This window comes from Apodemus sylvaticus, chromosome 4 (assembly GCF_947179515.1).
Source record: "Apodemus sylvaticus chromosome 4, mApoSyl1.1, whole genome shotgun sequence".
Classification (NCBI taxonomy): domain Eukaryota; kingdom Metazoa; phylum Chordata; class Mammalia; order Rodentia; family Muridae; genus Apodemus; species Apodemus sylvaticus.
In genome coordinates this window covers 102541307-102568953 of record NC_067475.1, presented here as the reverse complement: position 1 = coordinate 102568953, position 27647 = coordinate 102541307, and the positions used below count along the sequence as shown (strand labels likewise).

At 42.7% G+C, this 27647-nt stretch overlaps 1 protein-coding gene and 1 non-coding gene across 5 annotated transcripts; both read right to left on the bottom strand.

Annotated features, from left to right (window-relative positions):
- Positions 1-2084: 2084 nt before the first annotated feature.
- Positions 2085-2153, bottom strand: LOC127683955 (small nucleolar RNA SNORD19). The gene has a single exon (XR_007977714.1). It is a non-coding gene; the product is annotated as a small nucleolar RNA SNORD19 (small nucleolar RNA).
- Positions 2154-14760: 12607 nt separating this feature from the next.
- Ccnl1 (cyclin L1) lies at positions 14761-27208 on the bottom strand. 4 transcript variants are annotated; one of them, XM_052180398.1, is made up of 11 exons: positions 26725-27175; positions 26418-26492; positions 25696-25805; positions 19911-20031; positions 18975-19039; positions 17225-17324; positions 17034-17138; positions 16803-16944; positions 16454-16565; positions 16257-16355; positions 14761-15553 (listed from the first exon to the last, which is right to left on the bottom strand). In XM_052180398.1, the coding sequence occupies exons 1-11, from the start codon at positions 27028-27030 to the stop codon at positions 15205-15207; spliced, it is 1584 nt and encodes a 527-aa protein (XP_052036358.1). In that variant the 5' UTR covers positions 27031-27175; the 3' UTR covers positions 14761-15204. The 4 variants fall into 4 exon arrangements, with proteins under 4 accessions (XP_052036358.1, XP_052036360.1, XP_052036359.1 ...); XM_052180400.1 differs by lacking the exons at positions 26418-26492; positions 26725-27175 and adding an exon at positions 24031-24103 and having other exon boundaries at positions 25696-25794; XM_052180399.1 differs by lacking the exons at positions 26418-26492; positions 26725-27175 and adding an exon at positions 23957-24103 and having other exon boundaries at positions 25696-25721.
- Positions 27209-27647: the final 439 nt, after the last annotated feature.

The window sequence follows — 27647 nt, the reverse complement described above, 5'->3', positions numbered from 1 at the left end:
CGGGAGTCGCCCTTCCTGGCCAGCCCCCAGCTGCTGGCCCATAGGCTAAGCCTGGGGCGACCTTTCTGACACCTGGCGGGGGCCACTGGCTAAGGCTTCTCCTGCAGGGTCCACATGTCCCCCAAGGCAAGATTAAGAAACGGGAGAAAAGAAGTAAGTGGCTGCTCTTCCTCAGCCATTTCGAATCTTTCCAAGTCCCCCAAGAATACACAACACTTGCAGTGTATCTTTTTTCCTCTGTTGATATTGAGACATCAGTGGCCTGGAGATCAGTTGCTCTAGTCGATCAGAACCGCCTGGCCCATGGCTGCCGGGCGCTCTGCGAGAGCTTCCTCAGATGTGGTCTCACTGGCTGCCCACAGCCTCGAGCTAGGACTGCCTCGTGTGAACCTGGACAGCCTCATAGGAACATAACAGCTTCTTCCCTCCAACCAGGTACTCCAACCCCACGTTCCCTCGCTCGCTCCGTGTGCTGTGCTGGGATGAGAACAGGTTGCAGGGTGGAGAGGAAAACATGCCACAACACAACAACAACAACAACAACAACAACAATCCACACAACAAAACACAACTAAAACAACCAAACAAACCCCACAGCCTCTTCCTTTATACCTGTGCAATAAGCTGGTCAACAGTCGCCCTCTAGTGTCGGTGAATGTAACTGAAAACTCACGCCCTCTGAACTGCTCACGCGCTTGCATTCCGCAGTAGATTTACAGTGAATCAAGTTCCTCTCCTCCTCTCCTCCTCTCCTCGTCTCACCTCCTCTTCCTTCTGCTCCCCCCTTTTCCCGTTCCTTCCTCTTCCTTCTCATTCTCTCCCCAACCCAGTTTTGTTGTTGTTGTTTTTTGTTTTTGTTTTTTTTTTGGGGGGGGTGATGGTGGGGGGGTTGTTTTTAAGTACGGAGGGAAATAAGGTCTCATTATACAGTTCAGGTGGGCTTTGAACTTGCCTCAGCCTCGAGGGCTAGGATCACAAGTGTGCACCACTCTGCCCAGAACAGTCGCCTCGTTATACCCCTCGTCAGTCAATCGATTCCTAGATTTGAGTTGTTTCCTTTTAAAACTCTGCTCCTGGCCTTATGACCGACATGGGCACAGGCTCTCCGTCCCCTGTCCTGAGCAGGTGCATCATGGGCTTCAGATACCCGTAACAGATCTAGGGCGTCAAGTGTTGCGTGGCTTTCAGAATACCAGCAAGCACAGCTCAGGATAGCTTGAGACAGGTTGACAGAGAGGGTAGACAGGCACCGAGGCCCCAGAGACACACAAAAACATCTCAACAAGTCATTAATGTATCACCTGTTCCAGGACTGGGTTCCTAAGGACTCCTGTTCAACCCTCTGATGTTGTTGAAAAAAATTTAATCTCAAACAGGGCCTTCTACCCTGCCATTGCTTATTCAATTCCCAGTTAAAAGACACACATGACCTTTAATAATAAATATTAGTATTATAAGGCTATAAAGCCTTTATCAGTTCTAAAGCTGGGCAGATATCTACCCTCAGATGCTATTAGGATCTGCTTTCCTATGACAACCCCTAGTTATTACTCAGTTCCATCTGGGTTTCTATTAACTCCAGTTGCCTAGCCCTCATGGCCATGATTTTAAGATTCTTACCCCATGGCATCTCTCTGCCTCCCTCTCTCCTCCCTGGCTCTCCTCTGCCCCCAAGCCCCGGAACCCACAAGTCCTGCCTCTCTCAATTCTGCCTAGCCATGGGCTGCAGGCATCTTTCTTGACTAATCAGGAATAACTTGGGGGCCAAGGTCACAGCATCAGTTGGGTCTATGTGCAGACCCTCATCTCTGGAAGCAATTGGGCCTTGGGGGGCCAATATTTAGCATTACAGTACAAAGCAGGAGCACCCACCGCACCTTACGTTACAGCACAACACTGTCCACAAAGTTCACTGTATAATCAAGTCAGCAAAAGAAAAATAATTGCCAGATGAAGTCAGTTCATAATTATCCTGGGGCACATGTGGACCACGGGCTGCATAGACTGTGCACCCTTGCATGTGGGTCATGACAGTTCCCATAAGCACACGGAAAGCCTTCTTCCAGCTCCTGCCTCTCAGACAGGCACTTGATGAGGTCATGGTTGGGTCTTCTCAGTCTTCTCAGACTGTGAAAACACATTTCACAAACATCTGTTTGCCAGGCACTGGCCTTTCCACACGCACCATTTCACAACCCTCAGGAAAACCTTGCAAGGTAGGATGATTTGCCCTGCTGTAGGTATTAGTTAGGACATGGAGTTCAGAAAGGTTAAGAGTCTTGCACAAGATCACAAGGTTAATGGGGAAAGGGTTGATTCAGGTGAATGCCAGAAAAAACGTCCTCGCAGGTAATGACTGTGCCTGACCGAGGACAATTCTGGACACTTCTGCTTTGGGGTGAAGGATAGCCTCGATAGCATCTTTGGGGTGAGGATGTGTCATGCTTTCACAGATGTGCAAATCAAGTCATCGGGTCACTTAGTTAGGCAGAGTAACTGGAGCCAGGTTTGTCTATTAATGGTTTCTCCTTCCATTCCTTTCCATTGTCAAAGGCCAAGTCCTGGCCATGTCATCCCTGTGACTGCCTCTGTCTGTCTGCCACAAATGTGTGAGCAGTTGTGGGCTCACTTAGCAAGATAAGAATGCAGAAAACCCAGGCTTTGGGGCTGGGTGGTTTCAATTCCACTTCTGCTGGGCTGAAGAGGAGGCTCAGCACTTAAGAGAACTGGCTTCCCTTCATGATGACTGAGCTCTTCCAGAGAAGAGCTGATTCCCAGCACCCACATGGTGACACACAGCCTTCTCTACCTCTAGTTCCAGAGTATCTGAAACTCTTTTCTGGCCTCCTGGGGGACTGCAATGCATGTGGTGTACAGACATACACGCTGCCAAAACACCCATACACATAAAGTATTTAAAACTGACGTTTAAAAATAAAAACCCAAACCACTCCCCTGTGCTAAATCTTGAGGGTGGGGGGGAAGCCACGCAGACTGTAGGATTAGGGGTGGCAGTGAGAAGCTGCGAGGAGTTGGTGAGTGCCAGGAGGGCCACCACTCTACGTCCTATTTACCAGTCTCCTCGGAGCAGTCAGGCCCAGGGCGGCCAGCTGGCAATCCTCAGTGCAAAGCGTTATCACAAAAACAGAGAGGCTAAAAGAATGTGGGGCATTCCCACGCCGAGGCATCCCTTCCCCTGAGGGACCAGACACACACCGGCATAGTATAGAATAGAGTTTATTCAGGGCATGGGATGGGAGTTAAGGGGGTAGTAGAGGCAGAGAAAGGCAGAGAGAGGGAGAGAGTAGAGAAGCAGAGGCCAGCCATGACCACGTGGAGAGGGGGGAGGGGAGGGGAGCCCAAGAGTGGGCAAGAGAGAAGCTGAGAGTGAGAAAAGAGATGTAAGAGAGAGGAGGGGCAAGCATCCCCTTTTATGGTAGGCCAGGCATACCTGGCTATTGCCAGGTAACTGTGGGAAGGGGCATACCTGGCTGTTGCCAGGTAACTGTGGGGTGGAACTTAGAATCTTAACACAAGGGACACAATTTCAGAGGTCCAAAAAAAGGCTCAGTTCTCTCCCATACAGTGCTTTAAAGCTGGCTTTTAAGCTGGGTGTGGTAGTACATATCTTTAATCCCAGCCGAGGCAAGAGTGTTTCTATGAGTTTAAGGGCAGCCTGGTCTAAGTCCAGGACAGCCAGGGCATGTTACACAGAGCAACCCTGTCTCAAAAGACAAAAGCAAACAAACCCTGGTCTTTTTTTTTTTTTTTTTAAGATGTATTTATTTATTATGTGTAAGTACACTGTAGCTGTCTTCAGACACTCCAGAAGAGGGAGTCAGATCTCATTAGGGATGGTTGTGAGCCACCATGTGGTTGCTGGGATTTGAACTCAGGACCTTTGGGAGAACAGTCAGTGCTCTTAACTGCTGAGCCATCTCTCCAGCCCCACCCTGGTCTTTTAAAGCCCTGGCCATGAGTGAAACATAGCCACTCCTAGGAGGTGATGGTTCTTCACAGTGCTTAAAGAGAGTCAGTGGGGAAACAGGGAACCCCTGCTCCGAAGCAGGAGGGTTTCTGTCTGTACACAGGGTCTTAGCTAAGCTACTCAGACCAGTCAACGAGGTAGTAATGTAACTCCATGTAGTACTAGTGTACACATTTCTATAATGTAACTCTATGTAGGGCGAGTCTGCCCACTTTTACAATGTAACTCTATGTAGGACTAGTTTGGGCACTTCTATAATGTAACTATGTGGTGCTAGTCTATCCACTTTTATAATGTAACTCTATGTAGTACTAGTCTAGCACTTTTCAGATCTCTGATCACTCATAATGCTTGCAATAGCCCAGTTTCCATGTTGGCAGTGGGATAGCTGTACCCAGTTACAGGAGTAGTTCCACTTAACACTGAAATCCGGTAGGAGTGTCCTCTCCTCCTCTTCCTCCTCCTCCTCTTCTGGCTGTTAGAGAATCTTTTACTGAAATAATTTCTTGTGTACTTTGTGAGCTAGCTGTTTGTTCTACAGTTAATGTAATCTATAACGTCACGAGGGTGGCAACCACTGACATTATAGCATATGACTGTGTTGGGCCGAGGATTTCTTAAATAGTTCAAACAAGTTCTCTAGCTAAGGACCAGTCAGTGCTGTGCATGTCCAACAATGCTGATAATCTCTTCAAAAGTGGTATTTCCACTGGGTTTAATCATTTTCTGTTCCTCGGTTTGGTTTATTGAGATGAGAAAGGAGGCAAAAGATACCACTGAGTCAGAGTCTGTCTGACCTGAACAATCCTCACTCTAGGTCTGTCCATCCTGAATGATCAGCTGCACTATAATTCTCAGGTCATTCCAGTTACCAATTACCTTAGCAATGTCATCACCAACCTTTCGTGGAGACAGACCCAGGGCCTGACCTTGGGAGCCAGAGCAGGTATGGTGCCAGCCTTGGCAGGGAAACATCACTGATACGTGGCTTGGGTCCTGCTGGAGTTGAACTTGGGTGGAACAGTAGAGACAGCTGAGGTCTGGTGACCCGTGATTCAAGACAACTGGTGTAAGTCACACCTTGACACCCCTCATCTCGCCTCAGCAGTGTCCTGTTCCTGACGTCATCCATATCGTTGACAATTCTGGCACTTAAGGACAGAGATCTCCCTTCTAGGCCTAAGAGTGGGACTGACTTTGATCAGATGTTCAGAACTTCTGGCACAAAGCAAGGACTCATGCCCAACACTAGCCCTTTTCTCTGAGTCAGCTACCCCTTGCCTGTCTCCACAAAGGTCTACTTTGCATGAATAGCAGAGGACTTAAATCAATGAATGGTCTTTCTATATGAAGGTGGCCTGGAGGCCTGGGAGCCCATGTGAAGACAGGACTAGCCTGTCAGAGTAGTTCTGTCTCTGTGTGCCAATGTGTATGTGGGTGTGTGTGGGGGGGGGGTATCTGTCTATGTCTGTTTGTGTTTGTCTCTGTGTGTGTCCTGTATGTGTCTGTCACTGAGTGTGTGTGTCAGTCTTTCTCCTTTCTGTGTGTTTCTCTGTGTCTCTGTGTGTTTGTCTGTGTGTGTGTCTCTATGTCTCTGTGTGTCTGTGTTTATGTATCTGTCTGTCACTCTGTGTGTGCCTATGTGTATGAACGTATATGCATGTCTGTCTGTGTGTGTGTCTGTCTCTGTGTGTCTGCCTGTATGTGTATCTGCCTGTGTGTGTGTGTAGGATCAGTGCAGAGGAGCAGGAGGCCTGTTGATGGTTGCTGTAGAGAAATAGGATTGCTCTGTCCGAGTCCTAAGATAGCTTAGGCCCACATCCAAGCAGTGATTGTCCTGCTGCCCAGTACAAATCATCCACCACCAAATGGAAAGTATTTCTTAGAACCTAGGGAAAAAAATGTTTCATGAAGTTCAGACACAGATAGCGCAGGTCCCCTGATGGAAAGTCTCCAAACCATATTGGTATAACTCAACCACGATTGGACATTACCAAGCCAGGCAATACAGTAATGGTGAGTGAGTGAGTATGTTCATTTCTGTTTATCTAGATCACATGGACCAAGGTTGAGGATAGACAAGCCAAAACAAGCAGACCTTGACCTGGCAGCATACAAAAGCATTGGTTTTACCACGTTCCCTTCTAATGTCTCTGCTGGATTGACAGTCTGCACTGGGACAACCAGAGTGAGTGTCTACACCCACTCCACCTTTAACCATCTCTGTTTATAGCACAGTCTTGGCGACAACACAAAGTGAAAAAGTGAGCTTTTCCCACAAAGTAGAGCTGCCAAGTCTCACTTGCTGGAAGTTTGAGTGGTTGTTTAAACCACACACCTGCATGCGTGTGTATGCACGTGCGTGAGAGCACACACACACACACACACACACACACACACACACTATTCAGTCGACTCTACTTTGTGCGTACAGTCCCAGCTCCAGACCCCAGGAGAGACTAATATGGCGTCCTTCTGTTTCTTCTGACAACAGCTTCACTGGCCTTTCTTGTTCCAAGATTTGCAGACAGTTGTCAGAAGGACCCCACTTCAATCACTGGCATTTCAAAAGGGTTCTTGCAGAGGAAAAAATGGTTTCTTTGCTCTGTCGACCTTTCCTTCACCATGAATATTTATGAAGTGCTCACCTGGGGTTGCTTGCCAGTTCTGAAAGCAGAGCTTTTTCCATTTGGGGAAGGATTATTTAGCTAGGAAACTACAGTTTTGATTTTGTTTTTGTTTTCTTACTTTCCAACAATCCTTCAATTTGTTTTTTGCAAATTAAACTTTTGCTGATTCATAGTATTCCTTCTGTTAACATGATCTTCAGGGATGTTTTCCTAAAACTCTCAAATTACTTTCATTGCACTAAAAATACTTGCATAGGAGGAACTCATGACCCTTGGCAAATGGTGAATTCATCATTTTCTCCACCAGAGAACAAGTCTACAGACACTGGAGTGTGGCCATGAGGTAGTTACCAGGGGACATCCAACCTTGGCCGGTGTCAGTGCTCAGACTGCGCTGACACCTAAGGGTAAGAGCGCTTCAGGTCAGGCTGTCTCTTGTCCTCTGGGCTCACTAGTTTGAACAGCTCTCAGGCCTGGTCTCATGGAACAACTTGTTGGGTCCTACATGGTTCAAGGGGCCCATGTCCTGTGCTGTGTTCTTTGGTGTAAAAAGGCTTCAGGCTGTGCTCTTTAAGCTCCCATTTGGGACACTTGATGAGATTGCTTTAACAAAGGAAGTTATTCCTCAGGAGTAAGACAGTTGTCAGGCTTTTAGGAACCCTCTAGTTGTTGCAGCAGAAGCTCTCTAGTGGGGTCTCCTTCACCGTGGTGTTTCCACTCATATTAGGCCGCCTGCCTAACACGTTAATGCCTAACATTCCACATTAACACACGGGAACTCACTGCTGTTAATCTCTCTCATCCACAGGCCACTGGTGAGTACTTGCTGTTTGGAGACTCTAGTCTTACTTGAGTGTGATAGTGGCTGTCACTTACTAAAGGTGTCACATCACAATCTTGTGGATTTGGAAAGGTGCACAAAAAGGGCTGGAAATGTAGCTCACTAGTGGAGTACTTATTTAACATGCTTAAGTCCTTAAGTTCAATTCCCAGCAAGGCAGTAACTAATAAAGAGGATAAAAAGTTATATGTGACCAGGCAGTGGTGGCTCACACCTTTAATCCCAGCACTTGGGAGGCAGAGGCAGGCAGATTTTTTGAGTTCGAGGCCAGCCTGGTCTACTGAGTGAGTTTTAGGACAGCAAAACCCTGTCTTGAAAAACCAAAAAAAAGCCAGGTGGTGGTGGCACACACCTTTAATCCCAGCACTTGGGAGGCAGAGGCAGGCGGATTTCTGAGTTTGAGACCAACCTGGTCTACAGAGTGAGTTCCAGGACAGCCAGGACTACACAGAGAAATGCTGTCTCGAAACAAACAAACAAACAAACAAAATTACATGAGTGTCATTGACACATACCGCTTTTATTAAAAGAGTTGTAAATGTAATACCTTAATTAAGCTAGAAGAATTTAGCAAAGGATTAGGTAGATGCATCTCAAGATACTTGTGCTTCTTTGTAAATAATTCTCTATTGTGCTCAGAATAAGGAAGGCTTCCTGGATCAGCTGAAAATCCTCACTGTCATCACGCTCAGCCTAACAGAGACCTCTAGTGGCAAAGGTATTTACTACAGATTGATATTGCAGTTTCCAGGCTCTGCATGAGGAAGAAGATTATGGAGACTGATCACGTTTGGGAAGGATTGTCCTGGATGAAGAGGACACGTCTGAAACAGTAGCCAAGGAGTCATTGTGACCTTTAAAGTCAGATCATCCCTTTCAAGCTAATGCTGATGCTCCCAACACACAAAGTCACATACATGAACAAAGGTTTTAAGGTGTTACCTTCCCTTGGTGTTATCTTCCCTTGGTGTTGTGTGCTAGTCCAGCAATACGAGGCCGGTAGAGGCAGGAGGGGTTCACTGAGCAGCCATGGAGCAGTGTGGGCTGTTAGTGACTGCGGCTTCCTGTCTAGTCTGGAGAAGGCATTAGATCCCCTGAGCCTTTTGGACAATGATTGAAGATAAACTTGCATTCTTCAAAAAGAGTGTAAGCCAATGGGGGAACGGGTTCAGAAACAGTTTTGGAGATCACTCCAATCAGATCCAGGGCTAAGCATTGCCTATAGGAACTCCTGGAAAGCAGGTTTAGAAAAGCCATCTTTGAAATTAAAGGAAGAATTAGAATTTCTAAATTCTAAAAGTTTCTGGAAGACCTGGTCTACAAGCAGAAAAATCAAATTCTAGAAAAGGAAGATAACTTATTACAGATGCTTGCTGATATAAATGGCGATAAGCAGGAATTGGAAATGCTGAAGGCAAATATACAGGATCTTAAGAAGGAATATTTTAAGAAAAAAAAACAAGCCATTTCCATTGCTAATAAAACAAATGAAGAGAGGTTTAATGGCTGTGGAAACCAGTAGATCTGTATAAAGATCAACTTGGAATAGAAAGTAGATGATAAACTGCAGTTTATAGTCACTACTACTGATCCTAAGCATGGTGAGTTCCCGCTTTTGTTTCCCCTGAGCCTAAATGAAAGGAGAAAATATAAAGCTGGATATTACTTATGTTGAGTGAGCAGAGCCTCAAGGGAAGGAAGAACAAATGCTCAGCATTTCTTGTCAGAAAGCTGTTATGGCTATGGGTTATAATTAATGTACAAATATATGTGAAGCGGCTTTTCATTAGGTGTATCCTAAAGGGATTCTTGTCTCTTGCCTGTAATTCTTCAGTTGTGAAGGAAGCCAGAATATGTCATCCCAAAATATGTTTCTTTAACATAAATATTTTTGACCTGAAGGCAGTTGTGAAGCAGGAGTCAGGAAAACTCGTTAAAATCAGGACATAAAGCTGGGCGGTGGTGGCTATCACCTTTAATCCCAGGAACTTGGAGGGAGGCAGAAGCAGGTAGATCTCTAGGAGTTTGAGGCCAGCCTAGGCTACGGAGTGAGTGCCCGGCTAGCCAAGGCACCACAGAAAAACCCTGTCTTGCAAAACCAAAATAAATATCAGGACATAAAATCATAAAGAGGTCTCTACTCCCACGTCTGCAAGGAACGTCAGAAATTTATTACTAAATAGGACCTCTCAGCAATTCAGATGTGGTACCCGATGATTCCACAAGCCATTAGCTTATTTGCATACTCAGTTTTCACAATGAAGCATCCATGAAAGCTAAGGCCACACCTCATGTCCATTTGTCACCTCTCTAAAATCCTCCTGTGCTTTAGTGAAGATGCTGTGGTAAGGCCTACAAACTGGGCTACCACTCAGAGTTCACGTCTGCAGAGCTCTCTCAACGTGTCGTGCTCTCTATGCGTTAATCAGCTTGCTTGGTTTCCTATGGTTTTTAAAAAATTGAGTGCATTATTAATGAAACACAAGGACTCTTTTAAGGCTGGGGTTGTAACTCAGGGATAATAGTGCTTGCCTAGGTGTAGGAAATCCTGAATTGAATTCCCAGCATCCCTGCTCCCGAAGGACTGTTATAATAATGTATTAATATTGGCCACACTGAGAAACTTGACCAAGAATATACCCTTTCCGCCCGACATGTGTGTGTGGGGTGGCATTAATCTTGTCAGCTAGATGGGATTTACAGTCACCATGGAAACAAGTATCTGTATCAGGTAATGATTATGAAGGGTTATCTAGATTAGTCTGGTGTGGGAAAACCCACCTTAATGTGGACGGTACCATTCCATGTGTTGGGATCCTGAACTGCAGAAAAAGCAAGCGAACTGAACACAGGATCTCGCTATGCTCTGCTTCCTGCACACAGTGTGACTAGCCTTCTCTCTTCATCTTCACTGATACCACGGGCCTGATCCTTTGGGACTATAAGCATAAACTCGTCTTTAGGTTTTTCAAGAGTTCTTTATATTTTATGCGCATTGGTTATTTGCATGTGTGTCTGTGTGAGGATACCAGATCCCGTAGAACTGGAGTTACAGATAGTTGTGAACTCCATGTAGCCCTGGCTGTCCTGGAACTCACTCTGTAGACCAGGCTGGCCTCGAACACTAAGTGCTGGGGCTAAAGGAGTGTGCCGCCACCACCCGGGCAGTCAGCATCTTTAACTGCTGAGCTGTCTCTCCATCTCTTCCAGTGATTTTTGTCAGGGACTGTGTTGCAGGAGCAACCAGACAACTAATGGAGGGGAACTCGTACCATGAAACACAATTGGCAGGGGGAATGCTGGAATTAACAAAATTCTTTTGAACATTTCATCTTAACCTCCACTCTTCCCAGATCCACTTCCCACCCACCCCCACATCCCAACTTCGTTTTTATTTTTATTTTGTTTTTTTTTTTTTGTTTTCTGTTTTTGTAACTCCGGAGTCCAATTCACAGAGTCCACGTATTTGATTATGCCATCCAATTATTAGGAGCCACAGCTTTAAAAACAAACAAAACTGAGTCTCCTCAACAGCTATCTTCTGTCAATAGTGCCTCAGAGAGAGGGGTGTGGGGGGTTTCGAGCCCTCCTTGTGTGCATGGATGTTAACTGGCTTTTTCTTGTGCAGATCTTTTGAAGGCAACAGAAGCTCTTGACTGCAGGGTCCTGTCACGTCCAGAAGATACCGGTCTACAGTTCCAACAGCACCGTGCCTTAAAATGTTTACCCCACAAAATGCATAATGGTAAAATACTTTGTTTTCATAGAGAACACCACAATTTCAGAGCTGGAATCTAAGTGTAAACAATGACTGTCTCAGTGGGGCACACAGGCATGTGCTGGAAGACTGACTGGCAGATTTCTGCTAGTTAGAGACTAGTCCAGTACACAGAGTTCCAGGCAGCCAGGGAACACGACAATTCTGGTCTCAACCCTGCTCTCTTCCACAAAAACTCACAAATTAAGTGCCAGCCTCATAGACGCCTTTCACAAATAACCTGAAAGCAATTTTACAGATTTCACAACTTACATTCAAGTCCGTTCAGAGCCAAAAAGGGCTCTAGCGAAATGCACTGACAGGGTCACGAGATGTTACTGCTTGTTTGCTCCCCAGTCATGAGGCTGTCTGGAAAATGATTTTTTTTTTTTTTGATTAAAAGGGAAAAAAGTCTGTGTGTAATTTTCCCCAAGAAGGGTGTAAAGTGATGAATTTGAAGGGTGTGAAGTGATGAATTTGTAAGGTAGCAAGGGGTTTGATAAAAATTGATCATTACTTCTAGAGCTGATGATTGGTACTGTCAGATACAAACTCAGATACAGATTGATACAAAGCCTCCCCCACAATTCTATGTGCATACTGAACAAAATAAAAATTTGGTTTTTCTTTCCTTCCCCTCCCTTCTCTCCTTCCTCGTCACCTATGAGCACTCTATCTGCGTGTGCACCGGCAGGCCAGAAGAGGACATCAGTTCCCATTGCTGATGGTTGTGAGCCACTATGTGGTTGTTGGAAATTGAACTCAGGACCTCTGGAAGAACTCAAGAAACTAGACATCAGCAAACCAAATAGTCCAATTTTAAAGATATAGATCTAAAGAGAATCAACAGAGGAATCTCAAACGGCTGAGAAGCACTTGAAGTGTTTAATGCCCTTAGCCATCAGAGAAATGCATATCAAACTACTTTGAGATTCCATCTTACACCTGTCAGGATGGTGAGCATCCTAAGTGACAGCTCGTGTGAATAACCTAAGTGACGGCTCGTGCTGGTGAAGATGAGTAGGCAAAGGGAACGCTTTTCCATTGCTGGAGGGGATGCAACTCTGTACAGCTGCTGTAGACATCAATAACAGTTCCTCAGAACATTGGGAATAGGTAAATCTCAAGACCCAGCTGTACAACCCTTGGGCAAATACTCAGAAAACACACAAGTACACTAGCTCAAGTGTATTTGTAGCTTATATAGTATAGCTAGACACTAAAAAAAATCTGGTCCCTCACCCAAAGAATGGATAAAGAAAAATTTATACATTTACACAATGGAATATTACTCAACTGTTGGGGAGAAAACAAACAAACAAACAAACAAACAAACAAAAACAAAACGGCATCGTGAAATTTGCTGGTAAACGGATGGAACTAGAAAAAAATCATCCTGAGAATGAGGTAACCCAGAAAGACAACCGTGATTATGTACTCACTTATAAGTTAGCTGTTCAGGACAATTATACTACAATTCAGACCCAGGAAGGCTAAGTACCAAGGGCTTTATGGGGAAGGCATGATCTCCCTAGGAAGGGGAAGAGATTATGCAAGTAAGGATAGGAACAAGAAGGATCAATCAGGTTGGAAAGGGAGAGATAAAGACAAGGGGAAATTGGGAGGTGATATGGAAACCTAGTGCAGTGAAACCTTCCTGGGACCTATAAGTGACCCCAGCAAGGGCTCCTGGTAATTGAAGATACACAGCCTGAATCAGCCATCTTCTGTAACCAGGGAAGGCATCCAGTGGTGGGACTGGGATACCAATCTAGCCAGAAAACCCACAAGGGGCCACAACCAGTCCTGCCAAGATGTGGCCGAGCTTGTGGTCATGGCAAACCAACAACTGGTCTACCTTGAGGTCCACTCCAAAGGACACTGCCTGAAGGGCCAGGAATTGGAAAACTGAATGGCCCAGAGACCTAGGGTAGAACCAAATATAACTGACATTTTTTTTTAAAAAGCCAACAAAATGACACCTAGCCCAATTGTTATCAAAGTCTTCCTCCTGCAGCTGATGGAAGTAGATGCAGAAACCCACAGGCATATACCAGGTGGAGCTTGGGGGAACCCCAAGGAGGTGGGGAAGGATGGTAGGAGCCAGATATGGAAGACACCCACAGTCAACAAAGCTCATAGCTCAGAGACTATAGCTATTAGAGCCTTCCTGGGTCTTCACTAGGGCCTCTGCTGTGCTTGCTTAGCTTAGGGTTGTTAGAGGAATGGGGATATTACTCTTCTGCTTGCTCTTTGGATCTTTTTCCTATCAGGTTGTCTCATCCAGCCTTGATAGGAAGGTTTGTTGCATGGCTATGCCATGCTCAGTTACTATCCTTGGGAAGCCTGCACTTTCCGGAAAGGATCAGAGGATCTTGGGGAGGGGCGGTGGAGCTGGGAAGAGTGGAGGGAGGGGAGACTGTAGTAGGGATGTGTTTGAGAAGTTAGGAAAAGGTCCTAAGATTTGGGAAAGGGAGCCCCAAGGCTACACACACCCTTGGCAGAATCACTCAGTGTGGTTGCTGAGAGGTGGTTGTCAGTAGGCTGTTCAAGCCTCATCAGATGGCCCCATCCCAACATGCACATGGGCAGCACTACTCGGATGTAGAGGTTATCATAGCAACAATGACAAGAAAAGTGGAGGGCCTGGAGGCTGGAGAGAGCTCAGTAGTTACTGACTACGTTCCCAGAGGATGTGTTCAGTTCCCAGCGCCCACATGATAGCTCACAAACTCTGACTCCAACCCTCACACATACAAACATGCAGGCAAATCAATGATCATAAATAAAGTTGGGATGGAGAATGAGTGCTATGGGAAAAAGTATGGCTTTTACCCACATCCCATCTTCCAAGTCTGTCCGACAGTCTTAAAGGCTGGGCTATCAATCTGCAGCTGATCTTTTTGGTTTTCATTTGTAGGTGAATCTCTTTTGAGGTCCAGGTCAGTGTGAGCTAAAATGAAACAATGTCTCAAAAAATTCAAGTTTAAAAGTTAGGTAGAAGCTGGTGAGATGGGGCAGAGGGTAAATGTGCTTGCCACCCGGGGGTGATACATGCCTAATGAGTAGAACCCACAGGACTGACTATACAAGGTCATACCTTCTAAATATACAACACACACAACTTTTCCATGTTTAAACATAACCCAATCTAAGTAGCATACAAGATACCCTTTGTGATTATACTTTATAACCTCACTATTGAATCTGACATTCTGAGATTTAAGCTGTACCAACTATGTCAGTCTCTCATAGTTGGGTTTTAGCACTATGGTGTAGTTTTGGTTTGTTCAATTGGTAAATTCACATTACAAATAACTTAAGTTTAATTCAAAATTATCTTCTGATACATTAAGTTCAGATCAGGTTTTGCATTTTAGTGTTAACACTATCAGGCCATTTGTATTTCCTATACACACAATGGCCATTACATAATGTAGGAAGACATTTTAATTATTCCAAACTATACCTCTGCAAAAAATCAGTTATCTGCCATAAAAAATTTGTTTGCTTCTTGGTAATTTAAGTAAGATATCTGAAGCAGTTTAGAAAAACAAGACTTACATTTTATTTCCTTGTAAAAATCTTTACACATGCAGACAAACCAGTGTTAAGAAAGTATTCACCATCATTTAAACAAATAACCACTTAAATAGAACAGTGTCTGCAAGTTTTATCTGTATAAAAATAAGATACATTTTTACAGAATTTACGCTCCAGTTCTTATAGCAATAAACAATACACAACTATAATAAAGTACAATTGAACCTGACCATGGTTTTCAATTAGATACTGCTAGGGCATTTTAATGTGCAAAAAACCTTAACATAGTTCTTTTCCAAAGAAAATGTCCTCAGTGTTTCTAGAAACCTAGACAATTTTAATAAATCATTTCCTAATCAGTTTGCTTTTATGTTTTGATTGAGTCCGTACATCATCACACTGCATAGGGCAACACCAGGAAGCCATGCGGTGTCAGAGGATGAAGTCAGCGCCTGTGCCTGCCGTGTCCTGAGCGACTGCCACCATGGTGCTTGCTTTTATGGGACCTCTCAAAGGAGCGAGATCTTTCACGCCTGTCCCTGTGATGGCCCCTTTCATGCCTGTGTTTCTTGGTGACATCTGAGTGATCCCGAGTCTTGCTCTGAGATCTAGAACGAGATTTTTTCCTTTTATGACCATGTCTATTTGAGCTTTTTAACTCTTCTCTGGTATGTTTGGCCTTAAGATGAGGAGAACCATGATTATGATGTCTTCGAGGGCTTTCACTGTGGCTGCGAGACCTGCTTCTTGATCTTGAGCTGTATGTTCCAGACCGACTTCGCCTATTATTATAACTTAAGACAATAAAAATTTAGTTTAGGTTTAGTGTCTACTGGCAACAGATTAACTGACAATTTCAAACAGTCAGCTCTGAGTACTGACAATGACCATGTTCTTCAATCTCCCCATCCTGACCTCTCAATTGAAGCTTTATTGTTAGATAAAACATCCTATTCCAGTAAAGTTATATCAATGTGTCTTGGTGCCACTGAAGCACCACAGGAAATCTGCAATCTGTTAACAAAGCTGACTGGAAGAGCCTTAGGCTGTGTAATACAGCATTAGTGGGATATTCACATTTCTATCAAGCTGGGTATAAATAAGGAATTTTTCACATAAGTAACACCTACACACACATTTCCTCGACATTTCAAAAATAATTCTGGACAGGGGACGTATGACAAGAATGAACAAATGCTATTAAGCCACACAACCAGAGTCGGTGAAATGGTTCATCGGGTGAAAGGCCCTGCTACCAAGCCCAAGGTCCCTGGGATCCACACATACATCTAAAGTTTATCCCAAAGTTTTTCCCTCTATATTAAAAGTCCATGTTAAGCATGCTTGTAATCCTAGCAAATTAGGTGCCATATACTAAAACTGGCTCAAAACAAAACAAAACTTGAAATACTTATTCCTAACTCTGGAAAAAAAATTCCATGTTAATTAATTCTAAGGGCCCCGAGCCTGTCCCCCCAGGACCCATTCTTCACTTACTGTCTTCTCGGGGAGTGTGATCTAGAGCGTGACCTGGTTCTTGACCTTGATCTACTAGCACTTCTGCTGTTTCTGCTTCTCTTGCTGTCTTTTCTTACACTTAAAAAAAGATAATGCAGGCAATATTTGTTATGTTGTTTTCAGAGGAATAACAATTGTTACAAAGGTGTAACATTGAGGTATATACACATCCTTACCCATTATAAGGGCTTTTTGAAGCCTGTTGTCTATCCTCAGGTTCTTTTTTGACTGTCTTCACATTAATGGAGACAGGTGATTTCTCTTCAGCTTTTACTTCTCTTGGTGATGCTGTTAATGGATAAGGAAATATTAAAAACAGGATTGAGCTGAGGACAAGTTTCCTACAGAACCCACATGCAGTATACTTCTATAGGTGATTTGTCACAAAGTCAAATCAAGCAACAACAAAAGCAAAACAAAAAACACAAAATTTAATAGTTTCTAGGCAACTGACCAATGCCAAAACTTTCTAAGGAAGATACACTTCTGGTGCCCACATTTTATTTAATTCTGAATGTATCTTACATGGTTTAGAGGCTGGAGAAAATCCACCAAGAGTGGAAAGGGCTGGAGTTCCATCAAGATTCAATCCCTTTGCTTTTAACTTGGCTTCTTGTAAGGCTACTTTTCTTTTTTCTACTTCTTTTTCCAGCAATTCATAGTTAGGCTGTTGGATGAAAATGACATTAGTATTCCCTTTTACAGCGTTAGACTCTTCAAAATGGCATCAGCACCAACCTGAGTAACTGAAGTTACCTTTTTCCGAGTATAAAGTCTAAGCGTCTCTATGCAGATCTCCTGAATCTCCTCTTCTGTGGTGCCAAACAGAAGAAACCAGTGGGGCCGGGCTGGCAAGGGAATCTAAACAAAACAACAACAGTTCAAACGGATGCTTTCTCAGAATTCTTGGAATTCACTCTGCAAAACACAGCAGGCTAAATACTTACTTGAAGTGCTCTAGCTGCAAGGTAGATACAAGCACACGCTATAGTCTCTGGTTGAAAGCGAACAAAAACATTGGTTCGAAGACTGTCATTCATGTAATTCCTGAAAAACATTTCAGCTGTAAGCTTAGTTCATAAGCAAACCAGCTCTCCTGAAGTACACATAAAATTGGAGACTCAATCTACTTCATTCTTTTTTCTTCTCCTTATAGTCACATCTTTAAATTGTACCATGGAACAGTTTCTAACCATTCCCCCACAGCACTTTAAGTAGTTCTACATTACTCATATAGACTTACCCCCAAAGCCTTCTCTTAACATGTTATAAAAAGCAATGTTTTGGAAGTCAGTTCTGACATGATAAGTTCAGAATTCACCACTCCCAACAATACTTCAAGCCTTAGTTACTGACCATCTCTCCTTTATCCATAACGAAAAGCAGTGTCAATCAAGTTCTTTAAAAATACTATGAACAGGGGTAAAAAGGCATTTTTAATAAGAACCCATCAAATGACTTATATTTAAAAAAAAAAAAAAAACTTCCAAAAAACTAGGTAGAGAAGTGAACAACAAATACGTCACAACGGCCTTGTTTAATATACCTTTTTGCAATTAAATATAAATAAAAGTAATGACCTAAGTTCAATTAAATAAACTTAGAAATCTCTAGTGAAATTTTCCCATGAAATTAAATAGAAAACTTTACAATTTGCTGAAAAGCCTGAGCTGGAAATTAAGTGGATCAGTTCTATAAAATCCTTTTATTTGTAACTGTATTTGCTGCACAGAACACATTAAAAACTCATGCATTTTATAGAGCAATGTGGCTTTTCAAATGTTACAGTTCAGTATTTACTGAATCCAAAAGCATGGCAGTCATAAAAAGACATTTCTGAAAAATCAAGAATTATTCAATGCTTGTTTACCAGCAGTTACATCAATCATGACTAAACCACAATTTCCTTGCTTTGCCTTTCTCAAAGGTCCAAGGTCAAAAATTAATTAAATAACATTAACTTAAAATTAATTGCTTCTAATATTACTGCCTGCAGTAGATCAATAGTTGGGGAAACTTAAAAACCAGCAATGGGTACCCATGTAAAGCTACAAGCAGGAGCCTCAGCCTCCTGTGGTAGAACGGACGCTGAACACACTGCAAGTTAAAATTTAATTGCACTCAATTAAAAAAAAAAACAATTCATAATGGCTGGACAACAATCTATCAAAAATGAAATATTCATTTTGATAGTTACAGGTATACATTAAATAATACATAGGCATGATGCATAGTTACTTCTAGAAGCAAATATACAAATCCTTTTGACACCCCGACAGAACTAGAAGATGCTGCCAGATGGATATGGACCACTTCAGTGAATCTCGGATGAGAGCTTGCACTGGATTGGCTGGAGAGCAGGCTAGCCAATCAGGCCATCCTGAGGTCATGGGCTGAAGTGCAGAGGGCAGAGTTCTATGACTTACCATCATGGACTACCCTTTAATTAAAGAGTAGAAAAAAGAACAAAGTTAAATTGAGTTCTCCATTAAGTGTAATTAGTCAAGCCAAGAAAACAGGAAGCAGAAATAAGCATTATTTACCTTTTGGTTAAAAAACAAACAAACAAACAAACAAAAAACCACAAAATACCCCAAAACAAACTTATTTCATTATTTTGGAAAGAGAAAAATGAAACTTACTTTATTTCTGCTTCTGTTTTCCTGACTAAAGAAGAAATGTAAAAAAGGAACTTACCAGGCAGTCTGAACCAGGGTTTGGTTACGTTCACATTCTAAGACTTGTAAATACATTACAATGATCTGAGGACAAGAGAGAAATAAAAACTATTTAGCTTACTGCTGGTTCTCTGAGGCAAATGAATAAAGCCAATGAAAAATGTTAGTTACAATTCTTATAAAATTAAAAATACACACCAACCTAAAACATACATGAGACATTACTAAACATTTTTTAAAATGTGCTTATAAAAATGGTTAATAACTGTTTTCTAATTTCTCGGGGCAGTCATCAGAAAAGGGCAAACTTTATGCTGAGTATACAATGGCCATGGTATTTTCTAGAACACTAAGTAATTTCTGTAGTAAAGTGTAGCATACTGAATTTTGTTAAATAATAAAAGCTACATATCTCAATGCTATAGTGCTTGTCTTGCATTTAGTTCCCAGGAAGACATAAATGCACAGAACTACTAAGTTTGCGGATAGCTGTTTCTGGACCTACATTAATCATCATGTATTTCAGAAATTGAATTTAGAAATTGAACGCCATCTGGCTATTAGCAGAGCTAGCTAGCTAGCTAGCTAGCTAGCTCAGTCCCCATTCTTAACAACTACTGCTTAGAAGAGTAATAAATACGAAAGCCAACAGAGAGCTTACAATAAGCAGCCACCATTTCAACAATTTAAGCATGCCAGATTACACAGGTATGTATAGTTTATTCCTTCCATGAAGAATCCCACATGTACATGTTAGAAAAAACTAGAATTTAACCACAAAGAGTATTCATTTTCACAGGCGAATCAAGCCTGTTCTGAGCTCCATTTTAATTAACAAATAATCAACATCCAAAAGAAAGCTTTTGAAAACTCAGGTTAACTTCCACACTGAATTCAAAATTTCAGAATACGCCCTAATACTTACGAATTGTAACGTCTGCACTTTACAACTCACCTTATGGGGATGCTTGACATGAACACAAAATCCCAACTCCTTTAGCACCCTCCTCTCTGCCTTGATAACTTGATTTTTGGTGTTAATGTAGTTCTGATCAAGGATCAGGGGGCTTGGAGTCCTATAGTTTGTAAGAAATAAAATCAAAACTGTTTTGCACATCCAAAAAATTTATTTGTGGCATCTCCATTTTCCCTTCCAACCAACTATTGGCAACAGAAACCAGCTTTTTAAACTCCTGCTAACAAGTTAAAGCATTAATCTTATGCTGTCCAAGTTATGCTAACTATATTTAACTAGACAAAGCTACTAAAACCTAAGACAACTTAAAAAAAAAAAAAACTAACACAATTTAAACTCACATGCTCTTAGATCTGTGACTTTTTCCTTTTGAACTTACACACAACTTCAATGATGAGCATTATCGGCACAAACCATCAGTCTTCCAATGACAAGAGCTAATAGACTCCTGAAAAGATTTACTATCAAGTTCTAACATGAACAAAGGTTTTTAAAAAATTGAATAAACCCTTTGCTAAATGTTTGGTCAAAATAAAAGCTAAAAAAACCAAATACCAAAGGTAGTTAATTCTCACTTCCCTTTCAGGATAACATACCATCAACAAATATTTCAATATTTAATGAACTGCTTAATTAGCAGCCTCCTCATCCCCAACAAAAACAAGTCAGCTCAAATGCCAAATGAACTAAACCGCTAAAAATAGGTTAAAGAATAAATTAGATAACTTGGTTAATGTAGTTCCTATGAGATTGATTTTTAAGGCCACAGAGAAGGAATTGACACCCCCAGAGTTGTGGAAGGACTAACTACTCATTAAAACAAAAACAAAAACAAAACAAAACAAAAAACCCTTCAAATCATCCTGTGTCTAAGTTTCCTTTAATAAAGTAAATGTGGTCTTGCTATGGAGCCCACCCTGAAGTGAGTCATGTCAGGGGCAAGTGCAACCAGGACCTGGCTTTTCCTAGTCTGCCAGTTAGTAATGCAACCTATCAAACTTACCATGTTTTTTTGATACCTCTAACCAACAAGATGTATGTTTTTATTAAATATTGTACAATGAATATATGGTCAGAGTAACATTGTAATGTTTTCTCAAATATTCAATTCATTTTCATCCAAGTTACCAAGTCTTACACTCTTTTGGGGAGAATATACTACCAAATATACAACCTTTCAAAAAAATAAAACAAAAAACCTATTTTATATCCACGTAAAGGGAATAAAACCTGACCTGTAAAACTGAGCCATGTGCTCACCTCATAATCCCAGCACTGTGCAGGGTTGGAGCGGGGGATTTATAGACAGGAGTTCAACAGGCCACCCTCCACTCCATCAGGGGAAGTGAGACAAACCTGAGTTAGCTCAAGACTGAAAAGAACCTTCAATGAAGTACATCAGCCACCTCCCTGCTAGCAGGCTATCAGAGTGAAAACCTGCTGTTAGGTTTTCCTTTTCACTTAGAAACAAACCCTGTTAGTTATTTTGTAACGTTGTAAACTATTAATAGCTGGCAGAAGTAACAAATAACAAGTGGGAAATTTTCATTAAGTTCAATTTCAATTACAGCCCCAGAAAGTGTAAAAAAATGACTTGTTTTGAATCAATTTTATCAGGATAGCTACAAAGTGCACTTTTGGAGAAAAAGTTAAATTTAACTCAAATGGAAGCAATCCATTTATGGAAGAAAACTACAATGACAGAAAGTTCTTGATTTTTCAGGCTTTATATGCATTGCAAGAAATTTTGGAGATAATCCCAATATAGATTAATCAACTGGTATTGGGAGTCAAAGAGGCTCCCAATGTTTTATCTGCACACAGCTTGGCTCTTAACTCCTAAAAGCCAGACAGTAAACAGCACCATTAAAAAATCCATATACAGGGGGCTGGAGAGAGAGCTCAGCAGTTAAGAGCACTGACTGTTCTTCCAAAGGTCCTGAGTTCAAATCCCAGCAACCACATGGTGGCTCATAACCATCCTTAATGAAATCTGATGCCCTCTTCTGGAGTGTCTGAAGTACAGTTACAATGTACTTACATATAATAAATAAATCTTTAAAAAACAAGAACCATATACGAACAGTTCACGAAAGCAGAGTTATGTCTCACTTTTCTTCATATGTTAAAATGTATACCATATCTTACTAAGAAAACTACTTTATGAAATTATTTTTAAATTGTAATAAAATTTGCAAACAGAACACTTATTTCAACTATGGCTACCAAGTGGTGCCAAGTTTAAGGATTCATCACTAATTCTGCTGAAAGTACTTAAAGTACTACTCTGCCATATGCACATTCCTTACCTCATCAGACTCTCTAAGAACCTATGAAGGTACAGGCTTTGTTTAATCCCAGGAGTGAAGTGGTTTAGCACAAGGATTATAATACTAGACACAATGAGCTACTACACAGTAAAACCTTCAATCTTAAATTTCCAAACCTCTCAACAACTTTAAAACAGGCCAAGGAAAATCTCATTAACAACTCAACCATCTAAACTCTTGTTCAGTATTGCACTACAAACTCTGTAAATGCATAATCTCTTGTCTTCATTTTTTCAGGATTTATTTACCTCATAAATCAAGGCAGGCTCAATGAATACAAAACTAACAACTACCTTGACATTTATACCATGATGAAACCCAGAAAAATATCTCCATAAATCAGGAAGTGAAGATTCTGGAAAAACATTTAAGCAAAATCTTTTTATAGTAACAAAGTTATCAATTAGGAATATCTTCAGCAACACAATTAAGTTGAAACAATGAAGAGGCGGCATTATACACCAAGGGAGAAAATCCTCATGTATTCAGAGAACTTGGGAATAGGTAGTAACACTCAAGACTACCAAACTCCACCTTTGAAAGGTTCCAGGGCTAGGGAGATGGCTTAGTGGTTAAGAGCACTGACTGTTCTTCCAGAGGTCATGGGTTCAATTCCCAGCAACCACATGGTGGCTCACAACCATCTGTAATGGGATCTGATGTCCTTTACCGTCACTGTCTGAAAAACAGTGACAGTGTACTAGAAAAAGGTTCTTTATTATCTCACTTTGCCCATTAACTTAACTGAAAACAATTTTCAGTCTTTAGGAAATGTTGGTCTCTGGTTATTAAGAACTTATGATAGTTCCTTTCTGTAGACCGCCTGAGACACACATGAATTACAAACATTTAGACCTGGGGCTCTTCAAGCATGGCTGGTTTCACTCATGAGTTATGAGTAGTTCAAGGAACACACTGTGACCAGATGGCTAATACAGAGACAAGACTGCTGCTCATCATAGACATTTCTAATACTTATTTTTAAGTAAACAGGAACATTTTTTCAATGTCAACAAACTGAAAATCTTATGCATTGAAAATAGCATAAATAGTCATCAATAAAAGTAGTTAAATCTTTTAAATCTTCTTGTAACAAACTTTAAAAGACATGAACACAGACTTCTTTCTTTAAAGAAAAGACTGGGAATATTACATAGAAACGGCAAATTTTATCTGTAAACTGCAGATATAAATAGCTTTAACTTTCCTTTGAATTCAACTAAAGAATTACCAAAACATATAAAACTAATGGGAGATAAGTCAATTATCTCAAACTGAGGGCTGAGATGATACTTACTGGCTTTTTTCTTCCCACAGTTGATTTTACTATCTATAAGTAGCCATGTCTACAAACAATGACTTTAAGACTACATCACATCAATATACCCCTTGTAATTGTCAAGGCCTCAGAATAACAGTTAATTTGCACAAATTGGACTAAAATTCAAGACAAACTAATCAGCGAATCAGAGTATAACATTTATGGATACTTTCTAACCATGTCCTATACAAAAAAAAAAAAAGAAAAAGAAAAAAAAAAGAAAGAAAGAAAGAAAAGAAACAAAAACCAAAAACCCACCACCTTTTAAAGCTATAGTTTCAATAACTTGGACAGCAAAGACAAAAGCTTATAACAAGAAACAGGAGTTTTTTTGTTTTGTTTGTTTTTCTCTAAATGGTTCACCAGTGGCCAACCTGTTAGTCCCCGATTCCAGTGACCTATTCTCAGAACACTGGCTTCTCCTTGGGGATTTCGATACTTCACTCACTGTTGCCATGACGACAGCTTCATCTCTATGTACCACTCCACATCACCCAGGCTTTGGTAAATGTAGCTGGTCGCTGTATAGTCGGTTGCAAGGGAAAAAAGAGTTGAAGTTAATAACATATACAAGTTACATGTCTGAGTAAACTTGTAATATGCATAGAAACACTTATATCCTGCTTTTAAAAGGGGGGCTTCCATGCAATTAACTTCTTTAAGAATTTCATGCTATAATCAAGCTTGAAACATTGAAACAAAATCAATTTCTCTTTAATGATGATCAAAAATGAAGTTACATCCAACACAAGTCAGTCAGACTGGATTATCTTAAATTTTGAAGTTTTATAGATAAGATGATCCTATTCTGACACCTAGGAAGGAAAGTTAAGTCCCACAGGAAAACACCAAAAGATCACATGATTAAAGTTGGCTCAACAACTCAGACTATTAGACAATATTCCTTTAAAGCAGAGTCCTTTCACTAAAAATAAGATTCTGTATTGCAGTATTTTGCAAAAACACCCTGGGGGAAAAAAAAAATCAGGCATGTAATCTAATATACAAGTATAAGCTCAGAACATACTAAACACCAGTTTGAAATTCCCCATTTCTCAACTTTCTTCACAAGGAGCTAAAAAATGTTTTCAAACAGGAGAAAGTTTTATCTATCTCGGCACATACTTAGGTGGGGCTGTATAGTAGAGAGAAAAAAATGCTATAAAAGTTGGCTGTGGTCCACATTTCTAAATCATATCAGTATTTGCTTAAATGGCTACCTGCACTAGCACCAACTTATAGCTTCCACAGTAGAGACTACCTGTGTTCAATACTCATCAGGACTGAGCAACACCCAGCTCCGTAACAACTTAGCTCATCAAAAACACAATTCCTTAGAAACTAACCTACACCATGAAGATCATCAGTGTGTCCTAGAGCAGGGAGTCCTGCAACAAACGTTGGTACTGCCCTGGATGAGCACACAGGCCCACATAAAGGGGTCATCACTACGCCTGTTTCAGACTCTTATTTTCTTACAAGATCGAATAAAGAGCCGTATCTGAAGGCAACTTGATGAGTTACGAACTCACTGAGACTGTATCTGACCAAAACAAAATACCTGTTCAATCCCTTTGACTTCAAACTTTATCAGCCTCCAGTCCTTTCAGTCCGGCATTATGCGATATCGTAGATCAATGTTGAGAAGGACTCTAACAAAAGCCAACCTCAATTCATGAAGAAACTGGGACTCCAAGCAGAAACATAGCCTACACGGAACTTTGCCACAATATTCACTTCAACTACAGTGCTTACACATCCAGCCTTCAGTTTTCCAGAGAGGGGAGGGGAAGAACAACTTACAGAATACACTCCCACCTGAGCCAACCGTACTCCCTCTCTTGCTTAATTTTAAGCCAAGAGACCGGCTTCACAGCACTGCTAGGAATGTCCACAAATGCAACTGCCTCTACAAACTTCAGATAGCTGGTTAATGGAATGGATTTTAAAGTTTCAATGTTCCTATGTAAATTTCAACACCTAATATCAGCTTTCTTTTGCATCCATACTGACTTGGGGGTAGGGGTGGGGGTGGGAAGAGATGTTTTGACTCGATGATTGGTGCACAGTACAGCGGTAGCAAGAGATACTATGTTCAACAGGCCAATCTTACCTTTTTCCTCTTAACTGGCGGAGGTGGTGGAATACATTAATCACATCTCTTATTCTTCTTGGCGCTTCTTCGATTTTTGAAGCAAGATTAATACAGGCCATGGCAACAATCTGAAAGAACCCAGATGATAAAAATTAAAGTGAAGTATAAAGTTAAACTGGAAAGAGCCCTGCCCAAAGTCTAACCAACTTATTCTTTTTGCTTTTTCCGAGCTAAGGCTTTTCTCTGTGTAGCCCTCGGTGTCCAGGAACTAACTCTGTAGCTCAGGCTGGCCTTGAACTCAAAAGATCTGCCTGCCTGAAAGTGTGGGTCACAGGAGACCGGCATAACTTACTCTGGGGAAAAAAAACAGAAAAACAAAAAAAACCTTCTAGGATACAACGGGGCTTTTGGCGAAATCAAAGCCGACCGTTTTAGACCACAGGCTTACTAGCTCTTAAGTTTTATTGCTCAACTGCTCTTAATTTTAGGTTAGAATCAAGCTAACTCTTACAAGAGTTGCGCAATGGCCTAAACATGTAGTTCTTGGTAACTGAGCACGTGAACTGGGGATCCATTTTCTAGTTCTTGAAACACGTTCTAAGGGCCCCATTTCCTCCTGGGTGGGAACTAGGTACAAAGGCCTCAGCTAACCACTCCCTTTCTGGAAAAGCTGGTTACTACCCCTTCCTTGCCGCTTCCGGATGAAGAAATCCCTTCTCGTCCGCCTCCGCCGCGCTTACCTCGAAACTGTGTTTGACGAAAGACTTGGAGTAGAAAAAACGATGAAACAACACCTGCCCCGTAGCCATCGCCACCTGCAGACAAGAGAGGAGAACGGAAGCGCCGGGGTCAGGCGGGCCCGCACCAGGCGCCGCCGCCATTTTGTGCGGCCGCTCGTTTCCCTTCCCCCGCCCGGGCCGCGCGGCTTGGCGCCGCCGGCCCCCGCACCCCCACCCTTGCCCGCCCGAGCTCCCGCCGCCGCCCGGAGCAGGCTCCTGACAGACCCGGCCGCGGCGGAGAGGCCTGTAACCAACCGGGGCTCCTCACCTGCGGCAGCCGGAGGAGAATGCCGGCGGCCTGGATGAGCTCGCAGCCCAAGATGCGCAGGTCCGTCTCGCTGGGCAGGTCGAGGCCGTCCTGCATGGACGGGGTAGGCGAGAGCCGCTCCTCCGGGATGAGCGAGTGGTCGATGGTAAGCGACACCTCCGAATACAGGCGGTCGCCAATCAGGATCCCTCCGGTCGTCGTCGTCGTCGTGGTCGTCGTGCCCGAGCTGGAGCCGCCCGCGCTTGGGGCGGCGGACGAGGCGGAGGCGGCGGCAGCGGTCGAGGTCGGGTGAGGCCCGGACGCCATAGTTCCAGCGAGCTACACGCACGCCCGACGCAGCCGGAACCCAAAGCGAGACTAACCAGCGTCCTCGGCGCGACGGATATTCCCGTGACCGCCGGCTTCCAGGCCGCTGCACGCACTGTGCGCTTCCGCCCTGACGTCAGCACGCCGCCACGCCCTGCCCCACCCCGCGGCGCGCGCCAACGAGTTCCTCCGCGCTTCGGTCGCTCGGGGCGGAGAGGGTGCGCTAGGCAGGGCTGGGTGCCGGCGGCTCGGGGCTGGTAATACTTTTAGGCACCGGATAATCCGTAATCTGGCCTGGTGAGTCGGCCCCGGATACCCCTGCGCGGTCTGCGTGTTGGGAAGTGTCCGGCGGGTCGGCGAACCGGTGTGTAGCAAAGTGACTCTGAACAAGGCAGCTTCACAGTTTGAGCGCCTGGGTTTCCGGAAAGCTCCGAGCACGCGTGGGTGTCGGGGTGTATCCTTAGAAATGCACGCCTGGCCCTGACCTCACTTCTCCGGGTTTACAGTAATCTGGAAAATCCCTAGTTCCAAAAATAGATTTTAGGGTGAAGACAATACACGGGTGATGTCATTGCACTGGGGAGTCTAATCTTAAATGGTGTCTGTAGTTAGGCAGA

What these genes read in the sequence shown, in the direction of transcription:
- Ccnl1 (XM_052180398.1), bottom strand. Translation starts at nt 27,030, where the DNA reads ATGGCGTCCGGGCCTCACCCGACCTCGACCGCTGCCGCCGCCTCCGCC. An exon ending in TTCTCCTCCGGCTGCCGCAG is followed by an intron (nt 26,493 to 26,724) that starts GTGAGGAGCCCC and finishes TCTTGTCTGCAG; the next exon opens with GTGGCGATGGCTACGGGGCA. An exon ending in TTCTCCAGCCTCTAAACCAT is followed by an intron (nt 16,566 to 16,802) that starts GTAAGATACATT and finishes ATCCATTAACAG; the next exon opens with CATCACCAAGAGAAGTAAAA.